Source organism: Caloenas nicobarica, chromosome 1 (assembly GCF_036013445.1).
Source record: "Caloenas nicobarica isolate bCalNic1 chromosome 1, bCalNic1.hap1, whole genome shotgun sequence".
Classification (NCBI taxonomy): domain Eukaryota; kingdom Metazoa; phylum Chordata; class Aves; order Columbiformes; family Columbidae; genus Caloenas; species Caloenas nicobarica.
The window spans coordinates 206087285-206112975 of record NC_088245.1 but is presented as its reverse complement, the minus strand read 5'-3'; the positions used below and the strand labels follow the sequence as shown (position 1 = coordinate 206112975).

At 39.7% G+C, this 25691-nt stretch overlaps 1 protein-coding gene across 2 annotated transcripts in view; it reads left to right on the top strand.

The window, feature by feature from the left end:
* NAALAD2 (N-acetylated alpha-linked acidic dipeptidase 2) overlaps positions 1-20412 on the top strand; it is a 34660-nt gene extending 14248 nt beyond the window's left edge. For both annotated transcript variants that reach the window (XM_065628383.1, XM_065628374.1), the window contains exons 12-19: positions 2329-2392; positions 5509-5576; positions 10122-10213; positions 11645-11735; positions 12380-12644; positions 16049-16130; positions 16993-17085; positions 19466-20412. In XM_065628383.1, the coding sequence (XP_065484455.1) occupies positions 2329-2392; positions 5509-5576; positions 10122-10213; positions 11645-11735; positions 12380-12644; positions 16049-16130; positions 16993-17085; positions 19466-19655 (945 nt within the window). In that variant the 3' untranslated portion in view covers positions 19656-20412. The remainder of the gene's footprint in view (positions 1-2328; positions 2393-5508; positions 5577-10121; positions 10214-11644; positions 11736-12379; positions 12645-16048; positions 16131-16992; positions 17086-19465) is intronic.
* The last annotated feature ends 5279 nt before the right edge of the window (positions 20413-25691 follow it).

Sequence of the window (25691 nt, the reverse complement as noted above, 5' to 3'; positions counted from 1 at the left end):
CGTGGAAATTAATCCTTCTGGGTAAATAAACGGGTGGGTATTCTTTGAGTGAATAGTTCCAAATTCCTGTGAAACTTCTAGTATTGCAGAGTGCCAGGGGCAGGACAACCAATTGATTTGGTAATGGGGTCCCTGACTACATTCCTACCTGATACAATGTTGTTGTGAAATTCAGAAATGTGGTTCTGAATGTTTTTCTCTTCCTTTTCCTGTTGAGCGTGGTCAGTTCTTAGCCCTGTAAGTGGATTTGTTCAGCCCCCCTCTAAGAAATATAGGTCTTGCCAGAGTTTTCATTGATTTGTCTGTAAAATCCAAAATCCAAATTCGAAATAGAGCAGGCAGAAAATTGTTTGAAGAAACACATTTCTGCTGAACTGTGTCAATTTATTAGTACTGAATGGTTTAACAGAAATGTGTTGTCTCATTCTTCTGTTAGAATTTTTACTAGGTTATATTTAAGTATGCAGATAGAGCTTTCAAAATCTGTAAAATAGAATATTTTAATCTTTTAATTTATTGGCATGTATTTCAGTAAACCACAAAATAACATAGCAAAATGACACGTGTCAGAGGAGGGAACAGAACCAGAAGCATGTTCCCAAACACCAAAGGGATTCCATCACTCTTCTTCTAACAAAGCTGAGATTTCTGTTCCTTTGGATTTGCACTAATTCTTTCTCCCATAAATTGGTTTCTAGCTGGTACAGACTCCCTGCACCTTATTCATGCTATATGGGACATCACATGAAGAAAGCATAATTTAAATTATCATTTACTGAGGGATTTTAAAAGGTCGACATTAACATTTCATGCCACCTGAACTCTACTGGTGACATAATTATACTGTATATAAAACTTTGTGATTTCTTTCCCTGTATATCTGTGCACATATTTAAGTGCTGTCAAGAAAAAACACACAATTGTTTTAACTATAAGGTATATGAAACAATGATACTTATATGATCAATTTATCTTGAGCAAGCTGTGAATAAATTAGTTCTTTTTATGTTTGATTTGTTCACATATTCCTACTGCTGCTCTGTAATGTTTTTTGTTTAATAATTTAGTATCTAGTAATCTATCACCCATTATTTCACAAAACGGCAGCTGTACTAGATTAGAAAGCCATGAGCACAATTCATATTAGAACCTCAATGTTTTTATATTATTGTTTTCCTGATTTATCTTGGTGGTGTGCGTTCCTTCTCTTTGACACCTAAATTAGATTCAGTTTCTCCAGAGACATTCCTCACAGCTTACATTTATGTTTTCTGCAGCTGCCAGGTCTGTCATCTATTAAATCTTGAGGAAAATTAACCCACTGTGTTCACTGTTTTCTGCGTAACAGACTCTGAAACTGTGGCAGCATCCTTTTGTTACATAGACAAGCTCTATTGCTCATAAATGAAGGAATTTCTTGATGTTGTAAATATGCTTTTGCATACATGCATGTGTATGCATGCACAGGCCTGCTCCCTCCCTTTGAATTCTTTTGCAGAACCTCCTCTTAATGTTTGTTTTAAAGATATCAGTTTATTTATGAAGTGATCAATTACCGATCCAATTTTTAGTTCATATGGTTTACAAATGATTAGTTGGGTTATAAATTGAATGAATCAAATAACAATTACTAACCTAATTAGAACATCTATCACAAAGCCAAGACTTAGCAAAATACCACTTACTGATTAGAATATCAATTTCAAACATAATTGCTAGTTTGCAAAACATTAGGCATCTGTGTCTGTATATATTTAGCATGAAAACAATGCTTGGTTGACTCAAAACAGTCAGTCAGATTCATTTGAATAGGAAATGTCAGTGCTTTGACTCATTGCTCCTTTTTTGAAGAGTGAAAAAATGACAGCAATACTCAGTTTATCAGTGTTAAAACTGAGTTCTGTGCTGGGAGCTCGTGTGAATAACTAGGGATTGAAAGTGTGGAGGAATCCCGGCTGACCTTACAGTCACATGTTGCATGTTCAAAATGCACTGCAAGTGCACAGTTAAAACACGTGTATAACCTCGATTTACCCTGTTAAAATGTTCTTCAGTAATTTCCCTGGTCCATCCCACTCCTGTGTGATGCAGCAGGCAGCACCTACATTTTGTGGATGTTTTCCACAACAAATTAAGTCCCAGAAAGCAGGAGGGAATTTCACATACCCAGATCATTGACCCATCCTCAAACATCAATTAGTAAGGTACATGGTGCTGCTCATCCTGATGGAGTTCTTAAAGGTAATGCTGTAAAAAAACAGTACCCTTAACATGCTCTTGATTAAATGTCATTAAATGAAAGTAATAACTACACTTTTACAACCCCAGGAAAATGCCAGAGTCCTTCAGGAACGGGCAGTTGCTTACATCAACACAGATTCTTCCATAGAAGGTGTGTCTTTTATTTTTAAACTTGCTTTACTTCACAGATGTCAATTTTAATAGTTCACTGTGTATTACTTATTGCATCCACAGCTGGAAAACTTAATATGGATAATGTGATGTTCAGAATAAATGTAGCAAACAGAGAATTAAGTGGAGAGAGGAAGATTTATATTCTCATGTTGCTTTCTTGTTGCAAATAGCACCATCCATGAGCTGCAGCCCATGTGTCTGGAGTCCTGAATGTCTCCTCTGGAGGAGTTCAATATTTCGTGCTAATGAACTGCGTCATCTGAATGTTAAACTCTGGTTTAACTGCATTAGTTTTAATTTACAATTACAGTTTTAATGTAAGATTGTTCCTAGTTCTGTTTATGGCTCCAGCTCGTTTTCCTGTGTAATTATAATATTTTGGGACACTATAATTTATTGAGACGCTATAATTTATTACAATCTCAAGATAATTTGTGTCGAAACCTTAGGCTTATGTTTTGCGGGAAGTCATTTTGGTGCTTTAGGCCATTTTGGTTGCCTCTGCTTATTGCTATGAGGAGGGTCAATATTTAGGGAGTAACTTACGTATTATGGCAGAGCTCTCCTAGAAAATCACACGCTGGAGAGTGTTTCACAAAAAGCTGATCCACTATTATCTAATTCACTATGCCCTTCAGATTCTGAGAAGAATCTGGCATACAGGAGTGCGGCTTAGAAACTGGACTTTGGGGTCCAACATTATGACTTAAATCACAAAATCCTGCTGAAATTATATTGAGCTTTATTACAAAAGGGTGCCATTTACTGTTGCCTGTGCTGAAATAATAATCAGTAGAGCCCTGTGAAGGTGTCCTGCACCATACCCTCAGTTATTAAGGGCATTTTCCCATGTTAAACCCAACTTATTTGGGCTTACTGTGTGTGAATAAAACGGATATCAACAGGCATATTTAAGGACTCTTTTTATTCCTGTCAGATGAAAAGTTTGTCTGTCACAAAAGGACTTGAAAGAAAGAAAAGCCGAACCCAGTTTCTAAATGCTCAGTTGGACCTGGGGTGTAGGGAGGGTTAGAGCCGTTCTTCAATTATGCAGCCTACATGCTGTGTAAAAAGCAGAGCAGAATTGCATGGCTAGAAGATCTCACAAGTGAAATAATAGCTTCACAACTGCTTCATATTCTCAGCATGGATTGTAACACATATTTTTTAGTTGTTTTGCAGCCAACATGCTGCCTTAACAATTTTCTTCCAAATCTTGATTATTCAAACATCTCTCTTGCTTTATGCATTAAAGAAAATGTGAAAGTAAAACCATTGGAAAAGAAACATGTAATAACGAAAGGAACACAAGATTCAGTGTACTGTTTTAAGTATGTGTGATGTCTTTCATGTGACTGAGCATCAAAACCCCCTGTAGAACCATAGAATCCATGTACTCTGCCTATTACTTTGTTTATCTCGTACATTCTCCATGGCACTTCTTATGCCACATTTTGGACACCAAATTATTTTTACTCATTGTCCTTTAGCAATGAAAAAAAATAATAGTGGGTCATGCTTTTGAGCGCTTTTCTTACTTTAATTTCTAGTTCTCAAATACAGACTCTCCTTGGAAACGGTAACATTATCTAGTATTTTTTCCATAATAATTGCGTTTTCTGTAGTTGTCAGTCTGGTAATTTTGTGAGTACACAATGTGCAAAGGATGATCCAAAGGTCTAAAGCTGTATCAAACTCTAATAACAGTGTTACCTGAAAGCTTATGTTTTATTAATATTATGTCAAAGCCTTCTCATCCCTCTTCCCCTCTTTGTAGTTTGTATTTGAGGGCAGAGGTGTTTGCTCAGCTGCGGTCTGGCGGCTGTAGTCTATACAGAAGATTGCTTCACACTCCTGCTTGCCTCAAAAGTGCTGATAGTTTCTTTTTGATGGGGCTCTTGCTGTTGTAACTGACAACTTTGGGATGAGATACTTACCTAGCTGAATATTTCGGTACTTAAAAGGGGCCTGTAAGAAAGATGGGGACAGACTTTTTAGCAGGGCCTGTTACAACAGGACAAGGGGTAATGGTTTTAAACTAAAGGATGGGAGATTCAGGCTGGACGTGAGGAAGAAATTTTTTTACAATGAAGGTGGTGAAACCCTGGCCCAGGTTGCCCAGAGAGGTGGTGGATGCCCCATCCCTGGAGACATCCCAGGCCAGGCTGGACGGGGCTCTGAGCAACCTGAGCTGGGTGAAGATGTCCCTGCTCATGGCAGGGGTTGGACTAGATGAGCTTTTTCCCTTCCAACCCAAACTATTCTATGGTTCAACATAGCCCGCAGGTGCTATGGAAACCTAGCAGGTGTAAAATGCAGAAGCCATTGTGTGGTGGTAAAAGGGAAGGTTTCACAGAATCACAGAATGTCAGGGATTGGAAGGGACCTCAAAAGATCATCCAGTCCAATCCCCCCGCCAGAGCAGAAACACCCAGATGAGGTTACACAGGAAGGTGTCCAGGCGGGTTTTGAATGTTTAGGAGACAATAGATGAAAACAATGCATCTTTGTTGCCTCCTATTTGGGTGGTACTTAGTTCTGAAATATAAAATCCCAAATGTCTTGCAAGTCTCTTACTCAGAAGATGACCTGTCTTTCAGATACAGTCTGCAAAAACATTGAAAAAGTCCTCTTTGTGATAAGTGAAGAAGCAGCTACATTGCAAGACTTATTTAAAAGTCTTGCAGGGAATATATCTTTCCTCCTGCACAGCTCCTGAAGGCACTAACTTTATTTTTAACATCCTGCAAAAAGTAGGATGTTACCATTGCTTTCTGTTTAACGCAAGCTTCGGGGGGCATATGAATGACAAGGGCTTGTAGCTAATGAGAGTTAGTTGGGAATAGTTTAGAACTATTGGAATGCTTAATTACTTGACTGTGTATGTACTATAACCAATACGTCATTGTCATATAGTAGCAGTAGCTCATACAATGTGACCAAGTAGTCTTTCTGTATATATTCCAAGGCAAGACCTAAATTCTTGCCCTAGAGTTGATATGTTTAAGAAAGGACTGCAGGGTTTAATCCATTAAGAAGATAGTGCCATTGGTACGTGAAGGAAAAATTTCCTAGTCTTTGTTTCATTTTCAGGTAACTACACATTAAGAGTTGACTGCACTCCTCTTCTCTACAAACTGGTGTATAATCTGACAAAAGAGGTACAGAATCAGAATGTCTATTATTTGTGGCTAAGAATGTAAACTGCAAGTTTATTGGATAAAATTGGATAATTAATAATATGGGATTTATCTTATCAGTGTGCTGGAAGCATCTTGATCCCACCAAAATCAATAGCAAAACATCTCATCAGTGATACAGAGTCCAGGCTCTCAAGTTCCTCAGTATTCTTAGAAAGGCTGAAATGTGTCATGAACATAAGTGGAATATTATTTGTAATACATAGTAAAAATAATAAAACAGTTGAGTAAGATCAGTTTTCTAAAATGATAAGTATTCAAGGTAATGAATTACTTTTTCAATTTCCATTTCATGTGCAAAAGAGAATACATTCAATTTCACATTGGCTAGCTACCATTTTCTCTCTATCTGTTCCTCTTGAAACTCCTTCATATCTCACTGAGCCCCTGAAATACTATCATAAATATTGCAGTATTGAGTGGGTTTTGTAACAGGCCAGATGTATGGATTTGCTTGATTACAAGTGGTCTAATCATGTCTCCTTTGCTTTCACCTCTCAGGATGAATTATTGTAAGACTGAAAGATTGCAATCTGGTAAAGCATGAAACATCATTGACCATATGACGAGTTAACCAGATTAGACACCTAGCATGAGCCACTGTCATCATCTGGTTTCATCTCCATTAACAGAAGACACCTCTGTCTGACTTAAGCAACAAAGGCTCCCTTTAAAGGCAATAGGCAGAAATAGGTACCTTAGGATGAGATTCATTTGACCAAATGTGGTTGTCTACTCTTGTACATACAGAACTCTCAAGCTATTTTTTCCCCCAATATTAAGGGAACCCAGATGACTTGGTCCAGTGTAAAAATCTGTACTGTAACGAAACTTGGTAGGATGACTCCAACTATTAGATCCCATCAGATGCATTTATCCTCAGTTATTTTCAAATGCAGTACACTTTCTTTTAACATTGGAACTGCCATGGTTTGAATCTGGGGCAGTTTATTTATGCTGTTAACATGTTTTTCTTTTATTTTCTACATTTGATTTTCTTATCAGCTCTTTTTACCTTCCTCTTCCTTCCTTGCTGGGGAAGAATCTGTGCTTGTTCAAACATTAGCTGTGACACTTCGCACACTGAGGGCATTGTGTTTCACCTATAAAAATTTCTATGTCCTTAGTGCTGCAGGGCCCTGGATAAAATAATTTACCTTCTATCTGCAGCAAGCCACTTACCCAGGAATCCATTTTTTCTGCAAAAGACAAACAAAGTAAAAAAATGTTCTGAGCTAAAAATAATACCTCCCTCTTGATCTTATGTCAACTATTGAACTAATGCTGGGTTTGAATAGAAATCTTCCATTAAAATATCATACGAAGTACTTGAGACTGGCTTTTTAAAAAAAATTTCCTGTTCAATGTTATTTAAGCTTTTAACAGCAGATGCATAATATAAACAATAGAAGCATGACAACTATTCCATAATTCCATGGTGTTTCCTTGCTAAAAAACTCTTAGAAGAGCTTCATAGTTTAATTTGTAAAGGTGATTATTTTATGGTAGAGATCTGTCAGTGAAAAGTGTGTTTCTTGAGCTCCTTAAAGCCATTGTTGCAACATCTTAGATTTTTTTTTCTTTTTTCTTTTTACCTTGTTATAGACAAAACCCACAACTACTTTTCTGTTATTCCACAGAGTGGGATTCTGCAACAACATTCTCATTCTCTGCTGTTCTCTGCTTTCTGTACAGATTCGAAGAGTGCTTTCCCTGGTTTTACCACATTGTCCTTGTCCAAAGAATCTCATCTGCCATCCTTTTTTCCTTTGTATTATTTTTTTTTTCACTGTCTTGTTGAATAAATTTGAGATACTCCTTGCTACATTTTTCTAGAGGAGTGTTTTCCTCTTTTTTTTACTGCTAAACCTGAGACCACCTCTCATCTTTTTGAAAAATAAAATCATGGTTCAATTTTTACAGTGAATCGACATTGTAGTTTTCATTTCCAAACCACCTTTCATTTACCGATATTGATGTGCCATGAGTGACCGCCAGTGATTCACAAATCACAAGCTGTGAAACCTTTTTCTAGAACACTTAAACTCTTTTGAACTTTTCTGTAAGATTATTCATAGACGTTGTTGGAATTTTCCCAAGGAAAAAGATGTTTTGATAGACTCTTGGAGAGACGTCAAGGATACCGAAAAACTTTTGCTGAAGTACCACTTCTAACTAGGATACCTTTTTGTTGGCATAGAAACATGTATACAGATGACTGATAGACCCTACAGAAATGTGACACATCTTTAGCTTGGCTGACTGCTTCTAGCATCATAGAATAAAAATCATTTAAGGGTTCAAACATCTTTATTCTCCAGGTCTCTAAAAATTGCAGTGAATTGGATTGTCTAAAGAGGATGACAAACTAAAGCAACAGCTGGAACAGGGAAGCTCTGTTTTGCAGAGGGATCTTATTAATTTTTTTTCTTCACTTGCATTTAGGTAGCCTTTTATAAAGACAACCAAATTCTACAATCTGTTCCTTTGCTAATTGGTTGTGTCTTTTCCACTAATCTTAATAAAAGAACACCCTAATTTATTTAAGGGCTAGAAGAACTAAGGGAGAGTGATTATATTCTAAGTTTTGCTACTTTAACTGCAATGCATTTGGTTTTGGATGACACTGGGAAGCTAGATGTACACATCAAAGCCTCAACCCGTCAAGCCTTTGCAGACCCAGGTTGTTAGTTTCTTGAACAGGAAAAGTGAGAAGTCCTGTGCACCTCAGGAGTCCTGCTTAAATCTTGGCAACAGCATAAATGGGACTGAAATGTTCCCTATGCTTTGCACTTGGCTTTTGCATGGGATTGAACTTCAGTTGGAAAGCCCAGTGTTCGAAAGAACATTAGTGCAGATGTGGGTGATTATGCATGTCCATAAGAAAGTTATTTCTGTTCCTGTTAAAGAGTCCAACATCCAACTATCTAACATCCCAACATCTCTTTGTTCTGCTTGTTTTTCAGTGAGCTGCTTCTCACCAAAAAATTCTAGTGTACACATGAACTGTCATCTTTCAAGGAGCTCTGCATTTAAGTGTGGTCCTCAGCGTACAGATGGGACATTTAGCTGTTGACAGTCTGTTTTGGTCCTGCTCTACTGCCAGGCTTTAGACATTTGGTCACCACCAGCCAGTGTCAGCTCTAATTGCCCTGTTCTGCTCATCACTTCTTATTTTTATTTATACTAAAGAATATTGCATCTTCCCTTGTGGTAGCAGTAAGCTTATGCTGATTGTAGATGTGGATCTAAGGGCAAATAGTGTTTCAAGGGGCTCTCAGTGTTGTGCAAAAAGGTTGGCCAATGGTTTTGATATAAACAGAACAGTCAGAATAACATCTCTGCCAGAGCATGGAGTACTTTTACTCCCACATGCCAAAGTTAAATTTGCTCTTATTAATGTGCCTTTTTCAGTTTAGCTCTAGAACTTGAACAAAGTGCCCTGAAAATGACAGCAGCCAAGCAGTTACTGCACAAAGTTATTTTTCTGCTGGCTGCTGACATATCTCAGAGGTCAAAACTCCTTGGATATTCAGTTTGTAGTCTGCATATTTTTCCATGCAGAATTTAAGTCTCAAAAATCTTATGGGACCATGTATCTAGCCATGAACATTTATCCTCTGTATTTTGGAAAAAAAAAAAATCCCAATCCTCTGCACATCACAACCGTTCTTATACTTAAAGGACCATGTCTATTAAAGATTGCATAAGTGTAGATGGAGACCGGAGCCTGAGTCTTGGTTTATTTTCTTAGAGCTTTCATAGTTTTACTTTCACAGTTTTACCAGCTGTATGATAGCTGTACTAATACTTAACTTTTCCATCCAGGTTACATACCTTTTTGATTTTTTTCTTTTTTAAGGCAAGGGTGGGACCTACAGTTGTACATACAGAGTCTCGCACAGTGGTGCTCCAGTCTCGGTTGAGTCCCCTTGGCACTGCAGTAATATAGTTAATGACTGGTTTTGATCCTTCCTTCTAGCACAATTCTTTTGTACCCTTCCTATAGCAAAAAGCAGTCAAATTTCAGGCTCAGCCTCTTGAGAGAATACTGCTGCTGTATGAGGGAAAGCTCCACAGGGTTAGGGCTGTCGTCTCCCTTTGCCTGCTGAAAGGAAAGCAGCTGGGGCATCCTGGCTGCTGGAGGAGCTCCATAGTGGTATATATGCTGTTGTGTGTGTACATACACAGTGCTATAATAAGGTAGTAAGAAGCCCTAGTAATCCCCAGGACCCACCTCCCTTGGAAGTAGATGAGCTCCAGCTGGTCTCCTTGAGTTTTTCACCTCCTTTCCCCACAGTCTGTGGTCGGTTCCAAGTGCCCGTTAGATGCTTTTCACGACTGGGATCCATAAATGTATGTAACGAATATAAATAGTGTAGGTGTACTTCCCTGCATGCAGCAATGTTGCTGATTAAGAACGCTGCAGATTGCTGTAAAAGTCTGCTTTGATAATAAATTGCGCTAGAGGTACTTCCAACGAGACTGTAATATTTTCCTCTCCAGATTTTAAGCCCTGATGAGGGTTATGAAAATAAGTCTCTTTATGAGAGCTGGCTTGAGAAAGATCCTGCAATTGAAAACAATAGCTATCCCAGGTAAGTTATTAATCTGCTTTTTCTTTCCAAATATTTTCATCATATCACAGCATGGCTACTCTCCAGAATTTTTCAAGATGTGCTATTGATGACAGCAATATAAAACTTTTTAGTGCAAGGTGACTCTCTAGCAATATCTTTCAAAGTAACATAAAATAAAATTTTATGACTTTTTTTTTAATGATGCTGACATCTATTCCTGCTGTAAAATGGAACCTCACAGTTTTAAAAGGCCTTTTATTAGTAAAAATGCAATTTGGAAAGGAATCAGAAAAGAACAGGGTGGGGAAAGAATTCAAAATACAGTTTAGTCTCCCTGCTAGATGAGATAATATAAAAATTGTTAGGATAAGCAAATGCTCAGTTGAAAGAAACTGCCTAGAGCAGTAATTAAAAAGCTCTCATGATACATATTATTTGTTTATGCAATGGATGTAAATGTAATACATTACAAATCTATATATGAAGGTATTAAAACTTCATATTTTAAAGTATTAAAACTGCAAAACACTGCTTGGGCCTGTGATTCATAGGGCTAAATCTTATTCACAACGTGGCGAAACTACCCCTTTGTGTGATTTGGCCACGTATTACCCCATTTTGCCTGTATTACCCCATCTTTCAGGCTCTGCTAAGATGAGTTTCTAGATTCATCAGACTCTCTGAGATTTTGTCCTTTTGAAAAAGCTACCAAATCTGATCTTTCTCTGTTGATACAAATAGTTCCTTGCAGAAATTTATACTAACAGAAGAACTTTAGCTGGAACAGAGGAAACTTTTTTCTTTTTTAGCTGAGAAACACCAATTATTCACCAGGCTAGACATACAAACCTAAAACGTAATATAAAACTTAAAATAAATACTTGAAAATACTTAGAGTATTACATCTGTCTGTATTATAATTTTCTTTTCCTCTGTCTTGCTACACCTTCCCAGCAGATGGCAATATTTGCTTCTAAGTAACAAATACTAATTGTGTCTTCTGCAGTGGAAATTGTTTATCAGTCTTTGATTCTACTGTGGAATATGCTGAGTCTATAGACACATCTGTCTTTACATATATTACTGCCCAATTCATATTAGTTTGGAAATAAATGATGAATGTTTCAAGATTGAAGAGACATGTCTGATACAATTTTATGGCTCTTGTGCATAACATGTACATTTTTTTTTAAAGTGGTCACTGTCATAATCAGGATTGCTACTGTTAAAAGATCTTCCTAGCAATATCGAATACTGAATTAGTGTGGTGGAGTAAAATCGGTTAGAGTAATTTAGGCTTACCACTCAGTCTCTCATCTTACTAGTGTCCCTGATGTGCCTTCCAGAAGAACTGACCTCCATTTCTTTGAAAAATCTGCATTTTGCATAAATTAATACCCTTCTATAAAGTAAGTGCTCTCACTAAGGTGTTGTCATTTCCACATGTAGAATAAACAAACTGGGATCAGGCAGTGATTTTGAAGCTTACTTTCAGCGGCTGGGAATTGCGTCAGGCAGAGTCCGTTACACCAAGAACAGGGTAAGTCTTCCAGGTCGCTTGAAGAAGTTTGATAGTGCTGAGCAGTCGTCTTTTAAAAGCATTTATTTATAATTCATAAAAAAGCTTCAAAGAATCTTTGGCTGGTTTGTATACCAGTGCCTTTTAAAAAAAAAAAAACGTAGCAAGAAGCCTAAATGTTTGAAGACTAGAACATGTTACAGTGATGCATATATTCTATAGGCTGTCAAGTTCACTTCAAGATATTTATAGAATCTGATTGGAGGTATATATTTCATTCCACCATACTACTAGTAACCGCCTTAATATACAAATCATTCTGATTTTGTTCAGAAGTGACTATGCAAGATAAAAGGGGGCCATGATTGAGGATTTCTGCTATCCAAAACCACAAACTGTTCTCACTTTCAGTGGAGGCAATCTCTGTACAATGGACCTGAAGGCAGGTCTGTGTGGACAGGGGGAAGGAACGGTCTGTGGATTCAGGTTGTTTTAGTTTCCTAAAATAAACACACAAAAATGGAAGGACAGTAAGTTGTGTTTTGCAGCAAATAGCTTTTTTAATTTGGGAACTGTGCAAAGCATCATAGTCATTAAGTGATCAGTGTGTCCCTTAACTGCAGTTAGAATACAGGGCAATGATAAATTTGCTTGTTCTTTTTCAGAAAACAGACAAATTCAGCAATTATCCTGTTTATCACACCGTGTATGAGACCTTTGAGTTAGTGGAAAAATTTTATGATCCCACCTTTGAGAAACAGCTAACAATTGCCCAGTTACGAGGCAAACTGGTTTATGAACTGGCAGACTCCCAGGTCATTCCATTCGACTGTAGAGATTATGGAGAAGCCTTAAAAAGATACAGCAATAGAATTTATATATTGGCCAAGAAACATGAAGAACAGCTGAAAACTTACAAAGTGTCATTTGGTGAGTAATGATCGCAAGAGTATTTCTGAAGTGCATTAATTAGAGTTATGCAGGGACACATTATATCTGTTATAGCTCTGAAAGTGAATTCCTTACTTTCCTGTTTCAATCATAATAAAGAACATCTAATTTTTTTCTAAACATAACATGGGTTTAAGATATTATTGCCTAGATAAGAGAGTTATAACAATTTTCATGCGTATTGTTAATTGTGGGCATTATTACAGTGCTTACGAGCAGTCAGGGACCACAATCAAATGGATAACAAAGAGAGAGCTCAGCCTGCTCCTCACTTTCTTGCTTAAAAAAAGAAGACAAGTTAAATGTTCACATCAACTGCCTGGAACTTGATCTCATCTGACCCTAGGAAGCTTGCTCACCATCTGTGTCAGTGCCTGGCTACCACTTTGATGGCAACAGGAGCACTTCTCTTAACACTTCTGCATAAATATATCAATTTATTGAGCACTTGAACACGTTGCAACCAAGATATAGAGCAGGTCTGAAGCAGCGGAGTGCTCTGGTCCCCAGGCTGGGACAGCTTCCACAATCAGAGTCTTTCTCTCCCTCTCTCTGTACTAAGGAGGATCTTAAGTCAGTCCTAACTCGCTATCTGAGGGACCCATGGTTTAGAGACATACAAGAGGTTTTTGGAGATGCAGTACTCTTTTGGGTTGTGTGAAACCTTAGAAGTAGCTCAAATCAAATGCTCATTTGGGAAGAACTAAAAATGACTTCTAAACCTTCATATAATGGCTTAGGTGGACAATTATTGACTATTTTGAAGAGATGCACTTTTTTGCAAAAAGGCCACTCGCAACAGAGGAAGCCTTGTGTGATGGATCATCTTGTCTGAGATTTTGCATAGCACAAGGATTTATTTCAGTATGTTCTTGTCTTTGCTGCAGCATATCTTATAAGGAAACATCAAACCCTCTATTTCTTTTTGCAGTAGTAGAACATCTACCAAAATTTCAGTTAAGATTTATTTCCATTGTTTGAATTTCTTTCTCGTTTCAGATTAGGAGTTGCCCAAACTACCTTCTGACAAATGCATCTATTTTTGTTCTGAGATTCTTTTTTTTAGTTTTTTTTCCCCAAAATATCACTTAACCCTCTCTTTAATAACTTTACAGATGCGTCACTTTGACTAGTTTTTTACAAAGCATTTTTTTCAGTCATTTTGTGGCTCTTCCCTGATGATTTAAATTATTTTAATTTTTGTTTATTGCACCATAGTGAATTAAAATATGTAGGAGATTTATATGATACTGTGAAAATTAAAATTAATTTCACTCAGCATTTTCATAAGATTGCCTATTGACAACACTGAATGTCAGAAACTTGATCATTAAGCCTGAATAAATCACATAATTGCCTTCCAAATAATAGATTAAGGTTTTTATTTGCCTTTGGATACACATTTCAGCTGTTCCTCTGCAACAATGAAGGCTGGAATTATTTTTTCATTAAATATGTACTTGTCACATGCTATCAGGAGCAAAGTTTTGCAGTGAAAAAATGTGTTTTGATATTTTCTAAAATAACCAACACTGAAAAGTACTGAACAGCGAGGGAACATGAGCACCAATTCTCTCATGTATTTTCAGATGACCTTTCTTATTTTCTCTCAAATCCCCTCCTACTGCTTCTGGAATATAATCCGTTGCCATGATATAGCCATGATGTCAGCATGGCAGAACTCTGTCCTCTGGCAAACTTGTAACTATGGACGCGGTGTAAATCCTCACCCTCAGAAAGTGGCATGGGTCTGTCTATACTGCAGTCCATAAACAGGTTCCATACATACGATCTCTGCCTCTAATTATGTAAACTAAACAAAAATGTTAATACAAGAACAAGGAAGTGTGGGATGGTGATGAATAAATAAGTTTGCTAGAAATAGAAGAGCAAAGGAGACTGCAAAATAGCTTTCAGTAGGAGTCCTGGGAAGAGAAAGCCTCTCACAATAAATAGTGTCATAAATCATCTACAGAAAGCCTATCACATTAAAATAGTGCAATGAATTTATAAACAGTGAAGGGCCATAATTGCCAACAGAGGATGAGATTTAGGAGATGACCTGATCTTATGCCCCAAGAGGATGCTCCGGTTTATCTGGAACACAAGTCATATGAGGAGAAGCCGAGGGAGCTGGGGCTGTTCAGCCTGGAGAACAGGAGCTGAGGGGAGAGCTGATCGCTGTCTGCAACTGCCTGAAAGGAGGTTGGAGCGTGGAGGGGGTTGGTCTCTTCTCCAAGTAACAAGTGAAAGGATGAATCGAAATGGCCTCAAGTTGTACCAGGGAAGGTTCAGATTGGATATTAGGAAAAAATTCTTCCTGGAAAGGGTTGTCAGGCATTGGAACAGGCTGCCCAGGGCAGTGGTGGAGTCACCATCCCTGGAGGGGTTTAAAAGGCATTTAGACGAGGTTCTTAGGGACATGGTTTGGTGCCAGTGTTAGGTTAACGGTTGGACTTGGTGATCTTGAGGGTCTTTTCCAACGACAATGATTCTATGATTCTATGATCTAAAGTTTTCTGAAACTTGTGGACAAAATGTACAAGTTGTAAATCTTCCTTCTTTGTAACTGAGTTGAATTTTGGTAAGGCCAGAAGTTCTTCACCTCATAACACCCACCTTTTACTTATTCTACAAAAAGTAGCAGAATAAACTGATACTTTTCCCAGGTCTGCACTAAACAGACCCTTCTACAGAAAAATAATCTCAGCTGATACTGTCATTGAAAGAAAGGCCTGCTGCTTCTTTGGCTAAGTTATTCCACATGTCCTGGACATGTGGGGGACATGCTGGGGACAGAGCAGGAAAAACAACTGGCTTATCCGCCAGCCCACCTGTGCACAGTCAGGCGTAACAGGCAAAATGCGGGGGGTTGAGTGGCAGAACTATGCGGTGGAGGCATCTTTCCTGCCTCACCTAATAGTATTCAACATAAATATCGCACTCTTCTGTTATGGTATGAATAGACATAGTATTCCAAGAGAGAAAATCCTGTCGTCCTTCCACAGCCTGCTGGAAGAGCTGGTGTTTTTGATGTAAGCCAGGTTTTTTATACCTAAACTCTGAGGTTTCCTTTGCTAAAAGGAAACCTCAGAGTTCTCTGTTTGCAATGCCAGCCAGTCTTTTTCTTGCCAACTGGTGAAAGCTTTATCAAGAGCTCTGCTTTATTGTTGGCCTTGTTGCACAAGGTCTTTGTCTATTACTACTCATAATGCAGCTCTTCGAAGTCTGCACTAGGGAAACCAATGAATTATGGAAAGACAACAAAATTAACGCAATTATATCAGCAAAACAAACGTAGTTTTTCTCCCGCTGGTCTGCTTAAAGGTATATTGGGATCACGAGATGCCCTGAAGTTGTTCACAAAGTCTTTCATTTTCTAGATCCTCTTTTTTCTGCTGTGGTGAACTTCTCAAAGGCTGCTGCTGAATTTCACAGGAGACTTGAACAAGTTGACAAGAAAGAGTAAGTCTAAAAAAAAATGTATATATCTATATCTATCTATACAGATACATAAGTACCCAAGTTGGCAGTTCTTTCTTTCCAGTAGCTACACAAGGAGTCTCTCTAATTAGTGTAGAATAGACCCCTTGAACTCAGAGACAAGCAATAGCTGCTAAGATGAATTCCCATGATTAATAGCATCAGCTCTAGAGCTTATTACTAGTATCAGCTTGTCATTAAAATTAGTGTAATGCATGGAAAGGCAGGTAGCAGTGAAAGTTTGACTGTGCTCTGTATTTAGACAGCTACATTGCAGGTGATGCCAGAATTGGTACTTGCAGCAGACCTCAGGGTGACAGGATGATGTTTCAGAGTAACTAAGATATCCATATGATGCTTGCAAACCCAAGGACCCTATGGGACTCTTGTGCACCTGGTACGGTACCAGCTAGTTGTGTTTAGGCAACTGAATCCTGTCCTTTCTATTTTACTGTATAGATTAAGGCAAGAGTTTGGACACTTGGCTTATGAGTAGACATCAAAACCTAGCTGTCTTCATCTTGACCTAAACCTCAGCCTTCCTTTCCCTGCTGCTAAGTGAGATCTTTCCAGTGCTGTTTAATACTAAGCAAGTATCTGACAGTCTCATAAAATCTCCCATTTTATTGCGTATAGTGTGAAATCTTGTAGCTGAGTTTCTATGCACAGAAATCCTACTGCATTAATATAACTAGTATCAAATATCTCCATTTGCAAACCCTCCTCTTTTTGAAAACTGTAGACCATCTTGGTCATTTTTTCTGTCCAAACAAGAGGAAAAGTGTTTAACTGAGAAGTCATGTTTCCTCATTGTGTGCAATGTCTCTGTCTCCTTTTTTTGCAGTCCAGTCGCAGTGCGGATCATGAATGATCAGCTGATGTTCATAGAAAGAGCTTTCATTGATCCCCTTGGCTTACCAGGGAGGAAGTTTTACAGGTGAGGCAACAGCTTCCTTGGTCAGCTCCCTAAGGCATTGGATTTCTGCAGGCGAACCCCACTCTGACTGGTCAGCTGATTTGCTGTATTGGCCACATATATGAATTACAGCTCAAGAGATTGGTTTAGATACAACCCAGTGAGCAGCGGACTTCGTTTATAATCCCCAAGGAGAACTCCTGGGCTGCACCAGTCTTGTGGTGCTCAATTCCTGTTCGTGGGTCTGGCACTGTTTTTATTAGCCATTGTACTCTAAGACTTTTATTTGCAGGTGTTCTACTATTGTTATCATTTGCTCTTTTAAAACTGTACAAACTGAGGATTGAGAGAAGGCAGAAATGAGAGTAGAGCGGAAGGGAGAAGAGGAGGAAAAGAGATGTGTAGTGAGGGTCAGGTGAAGAGGGAGCTTGGAGAGTGACTTTTGAGCACAGGTTAAATAAAGGCCCATGAGCTGTGCCGCAGAGATCCATCTGTCCCAGTTTTGTGTGCTTTTTTATATGCTCCGTTAACTTAAATCATTAACTAGCTGTTCCTGAAGTTTTCTCTGTACAAGCACATAGGCCCAGAGAAAGACAATGTTCAGTGCACCACAATACCCTTTATAGAAACCCGGTTCATTTACCAGTAACACTTGACAAGCAGCTGGCTTCCAGTGCCAGGTGTGTGACTACCTCACTTTACTCTCAATAACCCCCTTTTCCTAATGACGGGGCATATCTGACTGAGTGATTGACAGCTTTCACACCAAGCCAGAAGTCCCTCAGGCAGGTAGAATTGAGAATCACACTTCCATTCTCCTAGGATAAACTGTTGTTCACACTTTGGGAAGAACAAAGTGGTTGTTTTCTTCCGTTCTTCATGTTGAGTGTTACTTACCATTTAGACCTCTCTGGATTTTTTTTTTTTTTTACTTGCTTGCATTTATTAATGTAGTTATAGTGTTTATTTTGATTTGGGAGGACTATTTCCTAAGCTACAAATGTGCTTTGATGCTTCATATGAACAAAATCAATTTAAAAGCAGATCTGCAGCTATTCATTGAGAGAAAAAGACCACCAACAAATAAAATTAATACTTTTGTGCAGTTCTGTTCCAATATGATCACTTTTTCTCTGAAGAATTCATGCTTTTCTCAAGAATTCTCCCAGAGATTATTTTTTCCCCCTTTTCACATTAATTTCCCAGACCCGCTGACCATCATTCAACTGCTTAGTTATTTTTGAGGTTTCCATTCCTCTTCTCATTGTACTTTCATAACTAGCTTTATTCCCTGTTTCAGACTGACACATTAGTTCAACAGGCTTGTTTAATTCCCATTTTCAAAAAAATTAACACGGTTTGATTCTTAATTAGACAAACATATCATCTCTTCCCGAGGAAAAGGCTACCTGTCCCAAATCTGTGCCCTTTCCCATAGATTTTGCCCTTGGGGCTGCTTCCTCTTGTCCTTTCAAAGACAGGTACAGGTAGATTTCCTGTGGATTTAGTAAATTCTGATCTTCACAGGATTCATAGCTGCTTTATGTAGCACACTGTCATGAGGGCACCCCAAAAGTCAATTTAAGCAGGCAAAAACCTCCAAACAGACTTTATTGTAACCAGAAGTGTTTAGCAGAAAACCAACTACAAACAGAGTTTATCCAAAATTATTCAGCACTCTGATAACATTATACAACACAGGTTTGGATACTGGTTAGGAGGTCAATTACTACACAGCCAACCCAAACTCAAGGGGATCAGATGCCAGAACTCTAGAGTGATGATTCAAAATGCACATCTCATTCTGTTACAAAGGGAGGGGTCTGAAGGGTACCCAGAACACTTACCAGGTTGACACGGTGTCTCAGTCCCTGGGGAATGTTCTTTAGATGGTCAGTCTAAGGAGAAGAGTGTCTGATTGCAGACCCGCTGCTCCAAGGAAGACCAACTCAATGGGGGTCTCTGGCGGGCTTCATTTATACCCAAGTTGAATCTGAGCTGTGGTCATTATGAGTATGATCCAGAAACTTCTCAGCTCCTCTGTGCCTGGGCACCTCCTTGGCTGAGGACCCTGTCTATTGACCGAGGGTCCCACCCTCCTGCTCCCCCAGCCAGGGAGGTGTGAACGTGGGGAGTCACTGTGCGCAGGGCAGTGGTGGGGAGGGGGTGACTGTGGGCACCGACCAAGGTGCGTACAACCAAGGTGTGTAGGTGGGGACAGGCACCGTGAGGCACAAAATATACTAAAGAGCCATCAGCCACCCTATAGAAAATTCCAGGCCTCGCTGGGGGGGCGTGTGGAACTGCCACACAAACACATACAGTTCCCTACAAAGAACATACGCACCGTTAATGATTATTTTATTTAGCATATCTGCATTTTTTTCTCCTTTCCCGCCAGACATGTCATCTTTGCTCCAAGCAGTCACAACAAGTACGCTGGAGAGTCCTTCCCGGGGATCTACGATGCCATGTTTGATATTGAAAGCAAAACAGATCAGCACAGAGCCTGGGAAGAAGTAAAGAGGCAGATTTCCATCGCTGCCTTCACTGTGCAGGCAGCAGCAGGGACACTGGAAGAAGTAGCATAGGATGATGGCTTCGAAATCCATCAAAGAAATCCTGAGCTAGAAATTATCTCTTCTCTGACACTGATGAAAGAACAACTCCAGACAGAAGCAAATTTGGGAGTGGGGAAAAGGAAGAATCAGCTCCCAATGAAAATTTTCTGAAAGGTCTGACAATTTTAAGGACCCATTGTTTTGGATGTACAATTACAAAACCAGTTATTTGCCACGTTACTGGTAAATCTTGTCTGTAGCAGTGATCAACAGCACACATTTCAAGAGAAAAAAACATATAACACAGCTCAGCACATGCATTTTCACGTATTTTTCTTGTTCTGAGAATTGCTTTTATAAGACACAAAAGGCATTCTCTGTATTTTAGAATCTATTCTGTAGGACTGGTGAGTGCTCATTGTACTGATTTGCTTTCTTTTCCTGAAAAAATAAAATACTGGCCCTCCTGCTAATTGCCTAAACAGTACTAGCCGTTCTTAATAATCAAGTAAATGGCTGATTATATGCAGATATCCAAAAGTGTTTTCTTGAGGAGTGACTATCCATCCCTCTGAAGCACACTGCACACCTCTCTCTTTTATTTGCACTTTGGAATATACAGATTGTGGGAACAACCAAAAGCTGACCTCTCTGCTGCTTTTGGTACTCTCACTAGTCCCAACCCATGACAGCTTTTGTTCCTGTTTTTTCCTGGGAGATGTCTTTCATGCAGAAGTCTTCTTCCAACTGATGAGGTGAAGGATGTTGTCACTATTGGCATGGAGCTTGATGTTATTCTGTCTTCAGATAAGACCTGAAGAAAGTTTCCCATCAGGAGCTGCATGTACATTCAAAGAGAAACTGAAATGCATGAGAAGGGTAATTATTCAAAACTGTTTAATTTAAAAAAAAAAAAAGATACTTGCTTCATTTTTCCTTTAAATGTACTTCTCATCTACATACTTTACAACTAATAAAATTGCTAGAATTTTATTAAATCACATTCCAGTTTGTGGCAGCTAATAATAACCAATTTATTCTCTTATGTAAAATATACTACAGCTTTTCTCACAACCATAAATTGCACCAGGTTGTGGGAATAAAATCTTCTAATTTTTTTTATGGAGACTAGAAGAAATGTGGTACTAAAAAAACAGAATTAGAAAAACAGGACAGAAGAGATAACAATTGCTAGGCTACAGAAAGAGTTGTTTTGATCTCAGATGCCTTGAATTCAGAAAAGGGAACCAGAAATCACTGTAGTTCAGTCCTTTGGGAAGTTCATTTGGGGGTTAATACGCCACCAAGAAGAAAGGTTTTCGTTGGCATCACCTCCAGTACGCCTCTCTGAAAGATGAAGGACAAGGTACCTATGGATGTTGTGCTCATAATTTACTTTGAAATTGCTTTTCACAAATCAAGGTTTAGGCACATGAGGAGGCAGTTACACTCCCATAGTCTATGCCTCACCTCTTCTGTTGGACAAAATAGCGCTTAACTGACCTTATCAGCCTGCTCACAAGAGAAGAGAGTAGTCAATGCTGAGGACACCAGAACAGTGACTATGTTTTAGTTGTTCTCTTTACTTCTACCTTACTGAGGCCACTTACAGTTATCAAGTTGTTCATCTCACAGAAGCACAGGATGGTTGGGGTTGGAAGTGACCTCTGGAGATCATCCAGTCCAACCCACCTGCTAAAGCAGGTTCACCAGAGCAGACCGCACAGGAATGTGTCCAGGTGGGTTTGAATGTCTCCAGAGAAGGAGACTCCACAGCCTCTCTGGGCAGCCTGTTCTAGGGCTCTGGCACCCTCAAAAGAAAGAAGTTTCTCCTCATACTCAGACGGAACCTCCTGTGCTTCAGTCTGTGCCCGTTGCCCCTCATCCTATCGTTGGGCACCACTGAAAGGAGTCTGGTCCATCCTCTTGACACCCATCCTTGTGATATTTATAAACATTGATGAGATCCCCTCTCAGTCTTCTCTTCTCCAGGCTGAACAGACCCAGCTCTCTCAGTCTCCATAAGAAAGGTTCTCCAGACCCTTAATCTCCACATCTATAGCTTAAGGTGTTGCTGAAGGATGTGACACCCTGTGAATGGTGGCTGGTACCTCCCTGCACCGCTTTTTCTTCCCATTTCCTGAATCTCCCGCTCTTCCTGCTCCATCACAGCTTCATGTTTACTGCCATGGGCAGTAACTAAACGTGCCCCCAAGGAAGGGCTGGGATATCTAGATGGTGGAAAAAAGCCACTAGTGCTTGAGTCCTTGAGAACAGCAGCCAGCTTCAGGTCTGTCAGTGGTTGCTGCTGTGGGATCATGACAGGATAAGGCAAACAAGGAATTTCCACATAAAAAGGAAATACCCGGCAAAGCGTGCTTCCTCCTTCATGTGCGCTTGATTGAAGCCCATGGAAACGAATAAGTATAGGTTTAAAAGGTTGCTCTTTCTCCTGTTTAAACCAAAATAATGATGAAGTATGTCAATCACAGGTCTTTAAAAAAAAAAATGCTTGAGAGCAGAAATAGTTTCTCCTGGGGTGGTGTCATTCAGAGGGTAAGACGTGATGTGCAGCATGTGAAGAGAAGAGCTACTGCAGTGACCCCACATTATTCCTATGGAAAACAGCAGCAGGATGAGATTCTGGAAGATCCTGACTGGGTTTGAAAGTCACTGAGGGCTTTCTGCACCTCCCAGGCAATACTGTAGAAACCCTCAAGGAGGCAGAGCTGGAACTGCCAGTTGACACAGCAACAAAAGCAGTCAGGAACCTCCTCTCTGCAGCTAGTAGGAAGAGGATATACTCAACATGGCCTGTTTTTTCTCTCTCTTACTCTAAATTCCTCTATTTTTATTCACAGGATTTTAGCATACAGTTAAGAGTGCCATCAGGAGAGCTGAACGATGATGAACATCACAGACTTCCCTGTGGCAAAGCAGAGAAGACAACACTAATGAAATGAAACACAGAATTTTTCTTCTGCTACTCCGTTCTCTTCTCAGCCGAACCAAAGCACTGTGTTCCTCACCGAGCAGCACCCGCTGCACAGAAATTGCCCCTACAGGAACCCGTAGGAGCTCAATTTAGTGAGCAGCCTTTTTAAAAGCAAAAGACTGTTTCCATTACACCACTGAGACTAAAATTAGCTCCAGTAACACAAGACCATTTAACCCTGCAGTTTAGCTGAAAGGCTATGGTGTACTAGAGTTCAGCTCTTAGGCAAATTCAGCAGTTACTTCTGTTAATCAGTGTCAGCAAGAGGAACAGCCTAAGTGACAGTTTAGGAGCTCTGTCTCCCATGAATTACTCTGTACTTGTTTGTGCCAGTTATAATTTGTCAAGGCAGCTCCTGTCAGTGCCAACACAGTGCTTGTCATGATGGATCCTACACCTTTAAACATCTTCCTCACCCAAGAAAATCTAGGAGCTATTCTTCAACCCACCCTTAAGGCAAATCCATTTTCTGGATGAGCTTGAGGAGCTCAGAGAATGAAGAAGTTGGAGGACTGGTTTGTTAGGCACCTCATGCAGAAGGGGCTGGACCTGTTTCAAGTAAACTGCAAACACGTTACAGCCTTCCATAAAGGGAAAAAACAAGAGAGGCGATAATGGGAAAAGCGTTTCACAGGAGAGTATCAGATAAGAATAGACTTGCTGTGTTTACGTGGCACCTTGTCCAGATGTGCTTTGCCAGCTTGCTGACAGTGAGCTGCTGACGCGTTCCTGATGCTGCCATCCACATTACCTCCAAACTTGGCTGTATTTTTAGAAGGAAACTCAAGCCACAGTTGCTGGACACAACGACTGTTGTGACAACACACCCTTATGCAACCCATAAGCAGGCTGCAGAAACGATCAGCTGTGAACACTGAGCACTGAAAGATTTTGTTCCCTCTGAGATCACTCATGCCTTCAGATATTCCTGGAAACAACACCCCCACCTGAAGCGCTGCTTTTGCTCCCTCAGCTCTCTCTGTTTCCCAGGCCATGTTTCCATGCTTTTTCCACCCAAGCCTGCATGCCCTGGCACCTCCTGCCCGTGCTAAAACATGATCTGCAGCCCGCAGCGCATAGAGAATTCTCCTGGCACCAGCCTGCAGAAACATGGGCACTCGCACAGCATCGCCCATTGCCATGGCAGAGGAGTAAAACACGAGATCCTGCCTGTCTTACTACAGGTAGACGCAAACACTCCTTAGAAGGGGAGATTCAGACTAGACACAAGGAAGAAATTTTTTACACTGAGGGTGGTGAAACCCTGGCCCAGGTTTCCCAGAGAGGTGGTGGATGCCCCATCCCTGGAGACATCCCAGGCCAGGCTGGACGGGGCTCTGAGCAACCTGATCTGGGTGAAGATGTCCCTGCTTGTGGCAGGGGTGGCACTGGATGAGCTTTGAAGGTCCCTTCCAACCCAAACTGTTCTGCGATTCTATGATAAAGACAATAAAAAAAAAAAAGAAAAAGTAAAGAATTTTATTACAGGCAAACCTTTCAATAACAAAACAGTTAAAAATACTAAATACACACTTCCTAGTGTCTACCCCCTCGCCCTCTTGTTGGGTTGGAAAGCTGCAGCCAGTGGTGAATGATCTCCAGCCCTTCACAAGGAGTATGACATTAACATGTTCTTCTTCTCGCATGTTTCCGAGCAGACCTTGCACCTTGCTCTTCTTCCATCGCTCTGAAACTCAGCCTTGCATTACATGCAGCTTCTTATATATGCCAAGTTCTTTTTTTTGACCCTCAGAACCAGCTTTGCCCAGCTTCTAAGTCTACAATGGTTTAACTACCACTGAGCTGTTTATCTTCCTGGGGTCTCCAGTGTCATCTGTGCCCCTTCTCTAATTGTCCCCTGCTCATGATCCTCCACACCACATCCTGTTCCTCAGCTTCGAGGCTTGTGTTCCTCCACAACGTGATGCTAGAATAATAAATATACTGTTCTACACAGAAAAACTGCTTGCTACTTATCTATATATAAAAAAATATGGTTATACTATACAACTATAAAAGGAGAAACAAAGGTAAAACAAAGCTGCAGGCAGGCAAGGAGATGTTCAAAGCAAGCTTGGCAAGTGCTGAGACCCTACAGACCTGGGAAAAGCTTATTGAGCTGTCAGCAGAGATCGGCACTTTGGGACCGCTCGGGGAGACTCCAGGTTTTTGAAAGAACAACCATTAAGGACAGCTACTTATATATATATATATATATATATATGGATATATATATATATATGGTCTTTACATACATAGTATCTAGTTCTGGTAAATGTGAGAAATGGATGAAATGGACCTAGCTTTTCTTTTTACATCTTCAAACCATCCTCATTGACATAATTCAGCCTGATTGCACTCGGTTTTCACAAGTATCAATCATGCTTGTCACCTGCAGTCTGATAAATGATAACCTGCCTAAGGACTCGATATTTATACAGGGTTCAGAGTGTAACTGCAGGAATTGGCACTTGCCTCTCTGGCAGTATTATACTCTGTTTGGTACTACAACATAATTACCAGAATATGGAGAAGCTCTGGCAAAATCTGTCATCTTTCTCATGGCCAGTGGTCATTCTGCAGACAAAAGTATTTACGATTTCAATGAAGAATACCTACAATGTATGGAGGGAAAATGAGGACGTACAACACTGCAGATTCTAATATGTCATCTTGAATAGTTATGTTTACTTAAAACATACCTGCATTGTATAACAAAATGGTGAAATGCAAAAATTCATTATAATGACACACACTTTAGCTGAAGAATTCTGTGTTCAACATTTTGGTACGGCCACTTCAAACACATTGAAATTTCTGGCCACTTTTCATTGTGCAAGTCCCAAGGACACTGCAGTCTTCAGGCAGTATGGATCAATATAACGGTTCAATAATAAATGCAATAAACTTAATGTCTGCATCCTAAAATAAAATATAATTGAGGAGAAAAAACAGCAAAAGAGGAAAAGCTGGACAATGCCACTGTGCTCACACAAACATAGCAACAAGGTGAACTTTTCTAGAGAAACAGGAAAAAATTATAGAACACTGATTTGAAAAGATTCAGTGAT